Here is an 11,726-nt window from a genome sequence, read left to right on the forward strand (position 1 = left end):
GAGAATTAGCTATGAACAGAAAAATATACCAAGCTTCTCTCAGCTTATGAATATTAGCCAGCAGGAGAAAGTGATAAGCACCTTGAAATGAAATATTATGTGATCCTTTGTCTCTGATCATGCTTTGATGTATCCAAAGATTGCCAATTATTCAGTAAACCAAAAAAAGTGTCCGTACAATCTTATGTTCAACAAAATGACACTACCAGTGGATTCCGAAACACAACTGAGACCTGTTGGCAGTCCTGCTTATCTCAGAAAATATTAGAATTTGTGGAAGGTTTTGTTAAGATAGGAGTTATCAACATGAGTTCATGCTTCTGATAGTAATTTCTATTGTTGGCAGTCCTGCATATCTCAGAAAATATCAGAATTTGAGAAAGGTTTTGTTTAGATAGGATTTTCAACTCCACCACTATCATTATACTGTTCTGCCACAATCAGTACACTACAGGTGATCTAGATGCGCCAGCCCTCCTTTCAATTTGTACATGGCTGTAAATCTCAGGGTGAAGAGGTGATTTTCTGGTATGTAGCTTGTGACATCCAGAGTGAATGATATGCTCATACTAAGAGACAGGTATAATGATACTGACAGATGCCAATATGCTGTGTGAAACAGTACCAGCTGTACAACTACAATGCTTCAAAGCATCACTGGTGTGTTTCTAACATCTACTATTTCTATGAGATGGCAACCCAGTGGCTGGGGTAGGCAGAAATACAGTATAGAGCTTAAACTTGTAATTAAACACCATACTGAAATGTTTTAACTAAGCTGTGATGTAACATGTATTATATGAATTGACAGATATCACATCCATCAAATATGAGCTATTTTGGTGATTTTAGTAGCAAATGCGATTGCCACTTAGGCTAAGCATACCAATCCTAAGCCAATATGAACCACACTGCTCATTTCCACAACCATCTACCACACATCCCCATCTGAGCAATCTCTGTATGCAGCATGTGTTAGGAGTGTAATGCTGTACGGTAATGAGACCTAGGCAGTAAAGGAGGAGGATATTTGCAGGTTCAGATGTACAGAAATGACAATGATTAGGTGGATGTGTAGTGCATCCCTGAGTATGAGGCCTGGTGGGGCTAGGTTTATGATGGAAGAGTTGAGAGTACTGGAGTGTATTGGTGTTGTGATGAGAAGGGGTATACTGAGATGGTTTGGGCATGTGGAGAGGATGGGAATGATAATTGGGTGAAAAAAGTGAGAAATGTTTACGTTAGGGACAGAGTTGCAAATGGTAGACCGAAAAAGACCTGGGATAACGTCGCTAAGCATGATCTCAGGGATAAGGGACTAACAGGGAAGCTGCCAGAGATCGAGTAGCATGAAGAGCCGCCATTAGGTGACCAAGGCCAATGCATTCAAGCATGTTGGAGCCTTTAAAAGCAAAACGAAATGAAACAATCTACCATGTGCATTCAGTACATTTTTGTTATCTTGTATATCTCCAACTAAAGATGTCATGACAGGTTATACAACAAAAGAAAAAAATATGATAATGGTCATTCATGATATTTTTTTAAAAGTCTAGAGGATTAAGATGAAAGGGCACAGCAGGGAAGAAAGGTTGCTTGTTCATTAAAATCAGTGATAGAGAATAAGGAAATGAGCATGAAAGTCAAAAGGTTCCTTTATGACAGTATTGTGATTCCTACCATATCTGTTAGAGGCAGATTGCGAGATAATGCTGATTTCATGTGTATGGTGTGTTGGGGAAGCAGTTGGAGACTATCAGGCATAAAAGGACTCAACTTGCTGGTGAGTCTCTTGAGTGTACAGAAGAGTTTTGTTATTTGGGAGACATGTTACGTGCTGGAGGTAGGGCTGGAGTTAGGAGTGGTTGGAAGAAGTTCAAGGAGGTGTTGCCCCTCCTGACACTGAGAGGGCACTCCATCTGTGATAAGGGATTTTTGTGTGCAGCATGTGTTAGGAAAGTAATGCTGTATGGTAGTGAGACTTTGGCAGTAAAGGAAGAGGATATTCGCAGGCTTAAACATACAGAAATGACAATGATTAGGTGGATGTGCATTACATCACTGAATGTGATGCCTGGGGGGTTAGGTTTATGATGGAAGAGTTGAGGGATAGGATGAGACTGGAGTGTAGTGGTGTTGTGATAAGGAGAAGCAGATTGAGATGGTTTGGGCATGTGGAGAGGATGAGGGATGATAATTGGGTGCAGAAAATAAGAAGTGTTAATGTTAGGGATGTGTTGCAAGAGGTAGACCGAAGAAGATCTGGGACAAGGTCATTGAGTGTGACCTTGGGGATAAGGGACTGAATAGGGAAGCTGCCAGAGATCTGGCAGCATGGAGAGCCACCATTAGGTGACCAAGGCTGACGCATGCAAGCATGTTGGAGCCTTCAAAAATGAATGAACAAACTAATCTTAATTATGGAAGCTTGGACTCCAATGACAGGACACAAATCAAGAGAGCAGTGGAAATGAGTCATTTGTGAGGAGCACGTGGAATAAGAGAGAGAGATATACAGACAAATGAGGAAGTGAAGGTGCATTGTGGTGCTGATGTGGATGTGATTGAAAGTTTTTGGAGACATACAATACTCTGAGATGGTTTGGCCATGTCGAGAGGATGGAGAATGAGAGACTGACTAAAAGACTACACATGAGTGAGGTGAAGGGGGGAGAAAAGACTGATGATGAGATAGGGGGTTGGAGTGGAGAGGATATATGAGAGAGGGTGATGTGAGTTACAGGGAGGGCAGCCTAATGGCAGAGGACTGACATGAAGGCAGTCTGTTTGTGACCACCCGTTACAGAAGTAAGGTATCTAGCTATAGATGCATAGACAGATCTCTTTAGCTTTGTTTTTTAACCTTTCAGTATGGAGGCATCTCTTTGTATCAGTATTCATCTTTGGAATGATGTGTTATAGTGGAGGGGTTGTCAGTTTCTAAACTCTTAACTAATGAAGGAAAAGAGGAGACTCTTCAGCTGCTATGCTGAATAATCATCTGGAGATGGCGAACATGACATCATCATAATGAAGGGGTTAAGTACAAGAAATGAATAGCTATAACGATGATATTCCCCATAGACTCACCTTGCTTATGAACATGCCTGCTGGTCTAGTGGTGTGAGGCATCAACTGGAGTGAGGGTCATAAGCTGTACACATACTGTACTGATGTGAATCCCTGAGGGTGGCTGGAGGTTTTTCAGCTATGTAACTCCACCAGGGTTGCAGGCTGGTCACCTCCCTGTAAATATTTTGGACAATGGTAGCCTAATCTCAGGCTCCAACACCTGACAAGGGGTCAATATCAGACTGGTGGTTTCCATTTTTTTAACTCTTGCTGCTGTTCTGCATTAGTAAAAGTGTTTATGGGAATCTTCACAAAGGTCTGAAGTTTGCTTGTACCTGGAATGTTGACAGAGCCAGGTTGCACTAATGTTGTATTCTCTGTCACCATTGGAGAATGTGAGGCCACTGGGTATAGAGGTGTTAGGGTCACTAGCTTTGTATCACATGCTGACACAACTTCAAAACACTGGTTGGCCTGTATGATGAGAGGGACATCAGTGTTGTGCATCTGTTGGTGGACCTCTAATGTGTAACTCTTTGCAAAGGCCATTCCACAAAACTCACACATAAAGTTCCTCTGTGGGAGGTGTATTTTTTGGTGGGTGAGGAATTTACTGTTGTCCTTGAAGACCAGGCCGCACTCACTGCATCGTACTTTTAAGCTCCCACTTGATCTGCGTCTGTTTTCAGCCTGCATACAGCTGTACTTCTTGACTAAGTACTGTTCTTTGTGTGTATGTTTTGTGTGTTTGCGCAAGCTAATTTTACCAGTGAATTTCTCATCACAAACATCACATCTGAAATCCTTTTCCTTAAAATGTGTTTTCCTGTGGAGGTCAAGGGTAGATTGATAATGGAAAAGTTTGCCACAGATATCACACTTGAGGGGTTGCTCTCCACGATGCTGCATCCTGTGTATTTCAAATGATGCTTTTTTTTCGAACATCATGGAACAGGCTTCACACTGCCATGGTCCCATTTCTGTGTGCCTTCTTACATGCTGTCTTAACCCACTGCTGTCCGAGAATGGCTTTCCACACTCTCCACAACTATAAGGCTTCTCTCCCGTGTGCGTACGCTTATGTTTGTTGAGGTGGTCACTCTGGTAAAAAGACTTGCCACACTCAGAGCAGCTGTATGGCCGCTCTCCTGTATGGATGCGGCGATGGACAGTGAGCATGCTGCGCTGTGTGAAGCCTCGGCCACAGTCCTCACACTGGTATGGCCTCTCACCAGTGTGAATTCTGCTGTGCACTCCAAGACTGCTTTTGTTAAAGAATGACTTACTACAAATGGAGCAGCTGAAGGGCTTTACTTCACTGTGTGTTTTTTTGTGGTACTCTAGGCTACTGCATTGGGAATATGACTTTCCACAAACACTGCACTGATAATTATTCTCAGGAGCTCCATGTGTACTCCCCTGACTCTCTTGCTGGTCCCATGCATCCTTGTCTGCTAGTGTGACATCAGCAGTTACGGTGACAACTGGCAGTCCCACTGACACTGTGACTGCAGTAGGCATAGATGGTACACATACTTGCTGTGGCAGAGACATGGTGGGCTGTTACCTCACTTTACTTTGTTTCTTTATTCATAAACTGCTGCTCTTCTTTCGCCATGACATCCATAAAAATCTAGGTGGAGGTAAACGATATTTTCAACACATATTAAGATAGTTTAGGTAATAGGATGAAAATCTTTCATCAATTTCACTGTCCTCTCAGCACTGTCATAATGCTTTGTTAATATTTTCTTTACCTAATAAAATTATGTTATCTACATATTTGTCTATTTGTAATTTGTCAGGATATGTTAACCACTGTTACATGGTTTGCATCTTCTGGCAACCTGAAAAAAAATGAAAAGATGTTTAGAACTATTCCATTCCTCCCTTTTATTAAGCAATGCCTGGTCAGCTTTTGCCACACTGTACAATTATAATATCTCAGTATCAATAAACTTTTAAGAAACATGTTTAATATCAAATTTTTAAATATTATTCCTTTTAAAATTCAATAATAACTTGCTTATCACCTGTAGCCTAATCAGAATAGTTTTGTAACTGCTTTTGTTCTGTTGCAGTCTCAGTAACAAGGTACAGTACTTCACAAGCATGAAAACGAGGTCCGTTCAGATAGTATCCGACCTAAGACTCTAAAAAAATTAAGAGCAAACCTGTTGAGCTAGGACACTAATCCCCTCAAAAGTACGCCCCTTTTGACTTGAAACACATAGCACAGCATTCTTTACACTGCCTGAAACATTTTTCAAAGTCAGTTTTCAATATCTCCTGCAGGTGCTTCATCACATTAGTCATGATCTCTTCTCTCAGATGAAAGTTGCTCTACAGGATGGAGTGTGCAGATCATGAATCAGACTTTCTGAAGCTTCTTATCACTGGAGATGAGACTTGGGTGTAAGGGTATGATCTAGAAACCAAAGCATATTCATCCCAGTGGAAGCATGCAATGTCGCCTCGGCCAAAAAGCATGACAAGTCAGCCGCACGGTGAAATGCTCTCATGCGTTGACAGTTTTTTCTCGACTACCATGGTGTTGTGCGTCACAAATACACAACAGAAGGTCAATCTGTCAACAAACATCACTACCTCAACATTATCCGTCGTCCCTGTGACACATTTCGGCAAGAGAGACCAGACCTTTGGAAAAGTGACAAGTTGGAAGCTGCACCATGACAATGCCCCTGCCCATTCTTCTTAAATGATTCAGGAATTTTTGGTCAAGCACAACATCCCGCAGGTCCAGTAGATTCCCTACTCACCAGACAAGGTGTCATGTGACTTTTGCTTATTCCCCAAACTCAAAACTCAGCTGATGGTTTCCCAATTTGAGACAAAAGAAGAGACTATGACGAATGCAACGAAGCACCTGCAGGAGATATCGAAAACTGACTGAAAAATGCTTCAGGCAGTGGAAAGAATGCTGGGCTATATGTGTTGTCAGAAGGGGCCTACTTTGAGGGGTGATAAGTGTCCTAGCTCAAGAGTTTTTTTTATTTTTTTTTTAGAGCCTAAGGTCAGATACTTTCTGAACAGACCTCGTATGATGGCAAGTGTAAAGTCTGTGCCACGTGCATGCTGTATGTCCTTTTGTTGCTACTGATAATTGAAAAACTGTAACTGCAGTATCATAAGCCACCTGCAGCCTAAAATCTGAATATATATGAAACTGTATGATATCTACAGTACAGTCTGGCACTTTCTGTGCAATGATTAGTCATATTACTAAAGTATTCCACTAGAAATTTTCTGAGTTTTGTAACAAATGATAAGCAGACATAATGCCCAACCTATAACTGTTGCAATGCATTACTTTGCTGTCACCTCTGTGTTAAAAAATATGGTAATAATGGGAGGTCATGAAAAGCAGTGACTGCTATCATTAAAACACTGTTTTCAGGGAGAACAGTATGTAATTTTAAAGTTTCTTACCATTAACAGGGATAATCATGTAAGAATTTAGACTGAATATTTTTATTCTCTGACGAAATCTTTGTTACAACAGTATTCGCATGTGAGTTTAACAGACAGAAATACAAAGTTACAATCTTCTGGATCACTTGCCTTTCATGATCTCGTTATACTCTATACATATGGTATATAAACTAAACTGGGTGGGAAAAAAAAAAAAAAAATGTCATCATCATCTCCCTAATCTTATCTCCTTCTGTTGTAAACAAGTGTTGAATAGGGACACTTTCAACTGGTGACACCATTTTAATATAATCTAGCAGCTATGCTCCATGGTTACACAAAAGTCCCTCAACTTCCTTCCTATCCCCCAAAAGAGAAATGGTGGTCAGCAGGGGGATAGTTTCAGCCTGCAGTACATGGGGTTACTGCTCTGATAAACCTGGGGCTACAACAACAGCACTAACATAAAGGGGAGAGTAAGATCCAGAACAAGTAAAACAAGGAAGCTTTATCACTACCCTAACCAAATGGTTGGGCTGAATCCAAGCACAGGGAAATTACAAAATTAGAATAATATATTGAAAGTAATTTCCCAGACTATGTCAAAACACCTGACCCAATAAAATGTAAATGCCCCCCAAAATATAACTGCCACAAAGAAGAAACAGCTACAGCATATTCATATAATGTTCTTTCCATTACAGGTGGCTTTACATTGAGTGACAGGCCAAATGGTTTCCTGTAAGCCAAGAAACCATTTACAACGCTGGGTGGTAACCATATAACCAAACCATACGTGCTCCCTACGTGTCAAGTGGGTTTGTGGAGGGTTAGTGCCCCTCCCTGTAAAACAAGTAACTCAGAGTCAAATGGCCACCCCGTACGGGATTATGGCATCTGGCAATAGATAGATAGATAGATAGATAAATAGTGTACAAGCACTGTCTTTTAACACTGTAGGCCACGATACAAAGTGATACAAACTATGAACTCTATATCAACATATCTGTATTTGTGAATAATGAGGTCCACTGCAAGAAAAAACATCTTGTTCTTTGAATGTTACAGCCATGTATAGACTGGGAAGGGAAACTAAGTGACAGCAGTGCATTTTAAAGTCAAAGCATTGGAGTGGCTATGTTTGTGAGTGCCCAGGTCTGTGTGTATCAGTATGAACTGACAGGGTACAAACATATACTTGTTAGGGAAGGCCACTTTACCTCAAGAGTTTAACTGTCAGCCATGGCTTGTTTTGAATCCATAAGGGAAACTAAGTGACAGCAGTGCATTTTAAAGTCAAAGCATTGGAGTGGCTATGTTTGTGAGTGCCCAGGTCTGTGTGTATCAGTATGAACTGACAGGGTACAAACATATACTTGTTAGGGAAGGCCACTTTACCTCAAGAGTTTAACTGTCAGCCATGGCTTGTTTTGAATCCATATTGAGGGCACCATAGATTGTGAGGCTAACGTGATAGACATTGTGCTTCTAGGGCCAACAACATATTGTTCAATAGTTGATGACTGGGAAATTTTTAGGAGTCTCACTCAACGAACCTACTGAAAAGCCTTGTATGATCATATTGTAGTCTTTTCAGGTAAATGACAACAGGTCCCTCACATAAGGGACACACCTTTTGCTGATGAATTTCTAAGTAACTGTCAAATTGTACATCACCTACATTGATGACCTACAACTGTAAAACTAGTTATGTAAATGTAACACAATGAATCTTGGCACTAGACATTATATGGTAATCATCCTAACCCTGTATCCCAAATTCAAGAAACAGGCTCCTTGAACTCTTTAAAGAACTTAACTTAAAGGAGAAAGGAAATTCCAGGTACAATTACCTCCCTGATGTGTCACAGAAGGTACAAGCCTAGTCAGCACATACTGGGTAGTGGAGCTACCACACCCCTACCACAACAATGACAAGAAACATTTGCTATCCAAACATACTTGTTCCCAGGACTGTGTGGATTATTAAAATTTTTGGAGTGTGAGAAAAGTATATGAATATTAGGGATTGGAAAATGGGTTGGTTTAAATAATGCACTGCACATTCAACCTTTATGCGGGTCATAGCAGTTTGATATAAACGAAAGGTTTATGACGTAGTAAAGCTGCTCTGCTTCCCTATGGCAATACACCAATACCTAGGTAGTTACATAGCTACACACTCAAATAGCACCATAAAAAAATGAATTTGCTGCACTCTGCACTCCATGACAAATACAGTAAGAGCTCCAATATCTGGCACTCACACATCCAAAACTTAGATAACTTGCAAATTTACTTACAAGCAATACTTTCACGTTGTCACACAACAGCACTTACCTGAGCTACCAAGAGACTTGGAAATGACACTGCATGGAGATTTAATAGTACTGGTATTAAAGCATACCTATACAGTAATTTTTATAACAATAATTTTCTGTCAACTATAAGTCCTTATTATATACCATATTTTCTGGCATAAAAGGGACTTTCTCCCCTTCACCCCCCCCCCACAAAAAAAAATCATATTGCACCTTATATACTTAAACTCAGGAACAAAGATAGGCTCTGGATTACAGGCCCAAGTGGTGGTTTCAATGATGTAGTACTGGTAGCTGAACTCGAAATACCTCCCTTACAAAGCTGTTTTCCAGATTAATTTAAAATGATTAATAACCACTACAATATCAAAGTGGCAAACCAGGAAAACTGTTCCACCTGTTTAACACTCTTCACATAAATTTCCCAGTTAAATTTATTAAAATTTATTAAGTGGACATAATATGCTAATCAAAATGGTAGGTATAACAGATTTAACAGCATATCCCTGCTACTGTACAGTACTTAACAACTTCCAAGGCCTAGCAAGCACTGCATATCCCCCCCCCCCTTCCCAGAATGTCTGTCAAAATTACTGTGCATGTTACAAGCCAACTGTTGTTGTGCTGCCTGTCTGACCAATAGGCCCATCAATCAAAGGCAAGCAACCACCCCTGCAGGGCCATCCCGTACAGTGAACTGATGTTCCCATGTAAGGCATGGGGATTAGTGTGGAGTTTTGGTTCCTGGGTGAACATCACATTTACGTCTCTCCATCCAGTTAACAGGGGTGCCATACTAGGCTCCGCATCACCACGGTATTTGGTTACCACCCAGCGCTGTAAATGGTTTCCTGAGTTATAGGAAACCATTTGGCTTGCCACCAGTGTACTGCCACCAGCAGTGGAAAGCAGAGCAATAAACAGTGTTAGAAGGATGGAAGAAATAGGGAGAGAGTGTGGATACAGGAAAAGAATGATTGACAAACATGATGGAGGAAACTGGCAGCATTACATTAAGCGGATGATGGGTGCCCCCACCTACCACATATAATTAGGTCAGCAGATATGGTATATTGTCTTTTACTACCAAAGACAAGCAAATTACAAGAAATTTTCAGAACAAAAGTTCCACCCCTACCAGTACAGCAGATCTGTCAGTTTCCTCCAATTTACAGTAGAGTGAACTTCATTCTCAACCCTCACCTACAAATTACTTAATTCTTTTCTCTCATATAGCAGACCTTTCTCTTGCATATTAACCAATTACCTCTGTCATACCTGTGCACCCACTGTTAAACTATCTCCCTACATTCTTTTCATAAGTCTACACCATCTCAGTAGTTTAAGCTATCTATAGCCAAGTGCCATAATCCCTTACGGGGTGGCCATAAACATATCACCCTGTCCCCTGCCATTCTGATGCCCTCCCCCCCAACTTACATCCCCCCTCTCTTATATACCTTTCCACTCCATCCATCCATCTCCTCCTTGGTCTCCCCCTTCCTCTCCCGCCCTCCACCTCATTCACATAAATCTTCCTCACTAGTCTTTCACTCTCCATCCCCTCCACATGACAAAACCACCTCAATGTATTTCTCCTAATGCTTTCTGTCACAACCACATCACAACACTACTCAATTTGTCATTCTATCTTTCCAAGTAACTCCACATGCACCTCTCAGATATATCATTTCCACTCTCTTACTCTTGACTTGTGTACTTCCGACAAGGTCCAAGCTTCACTTCCATATGTTAGCATGGGTATCATAGTGCTATCATGCAGCAACCTTTTTACTACCATGCTCACTTCTCTATTTCTCTTCACTGCTTGAATTCAAATAAAGGCAACAAATTTAAGTACATCACATGTTATCACAAGTAACAGAGAGATGACCAAATGAGAGCCTCAATCTGCCATGCATATCAGATAAAAGAGCTTGTACCATACTGTGCAAGCTAGATATGGTGCCTGGCTGCATAAATCAGGATGAAATTTGATGAACAGTGACATGCTTCATCCACTCATCCATACATCATCCAATCCTATGTTGCCCCATGAGGAGTGTAAGAGCCCATGGCTAAGCAAGTTGGTCCTGATATTTAAAATGAGAGTGACCAGCCTCACTCATTCCTAAGTGGCATTACATGAACAAGAAACTCCAACCGGTCCTTTGGTATGAACCTGGACTGGCCCAATCCAGTTGGATTAACTTGATTACTCACTAAACCACCAGGCATCATAATTTGGTTTTATGGTTACCACTCAGTGCAGTAAATGGTTACCTTGTGTACAGGAAACCATTTGGTTTGTCACTCAGTGTACTGTAGGGTCACCCATAGGCAGAAGGAAGAGGAAAGAATGAGGGAAAGAAAGACAGAAAAGGGAGTGTAAAGTTACCCATAGGCAGAAGGAGGGGGAAAGAATGAAGGAAAGAAAGACAGAATAGGAAGGAAAGGAGGAAAAGGCAGACACCCAATGCAGCACTACTTAGAGTGAGTGGATATATATATAAATATAGTGTATACACACACACACACACACACACACACACACACATACATATATATATATATATATATATATATAGTATATATATATATATATGTATATACCACGTTGAGTACACCGCTTCCCGTCCGATCAGCGAAGTTAAGCAACGTTGGGTCTGGTTAGTACTTGGATGGGTGACCACCTAGGAACACCAGATGCTGTTGGCATCCCTACGTCAAAGTGGGGTTGGTGGAGGATTAGTGCCCCTCCCTGTAAAACAATTAACTCTAAGCCCTTGGCCACCCTGTCTGGGATACATGGCATCTGGCAATGAATGAAATGAATGAATATATATATATATATATATATATATATATATATATATATATATATATATATATATATATATA

The 11,726-nt window shown here is 40.8% G+C and overlaps 1 protein-coding gene and 1 pseudogene across 1 annotated transcript; one reads left to right on the top strand and one right to left on the bottom strand.

The window, feature by feature from the left end:
• Nucleotides 1-3,309: 3,309 nt before the first annotated feature.
• LOC145417540 (uncharacterized) lies at nucleotides 3,310-4,251 on the bottom strand. The gene has a single exon (XM_080286249.1). The coding sequence runs from the start codon at nucleotides 4,249-4,251 to the stop codon at nucleotides 3,310-3,312; it is 942 nt and encodes a 313-aa protein (XP_080142375.1).
• Nucleotides 4,252-11,424: 7,173 nt separating this feature from the next.
• Nucleotides 11,425-11,543, top strand: LOC145417631 (5S ribosomal RNA; annotated as a pseudogene).
• Nucleotides 11,544-11,726: the final 183 nt, after the last annotated feature.

The sequence above is a fragment of the Coenobita brevimanus genome, chromosome 110 (genome assembly GCF_032717465.1).
Source record: "Coenobita brevimanus isolate Jiangsu-jjx chromosome 110, ASM3271746v2, whole genome shotgun sequence".
NCBI classification, from domain to species: domain Eukaryota; kingdom Metazoa; phylum Arthropoda; class Malacostraca; order Decapoda; family Coenobitidae; genus Coenobita; species Coenobita brevimanus.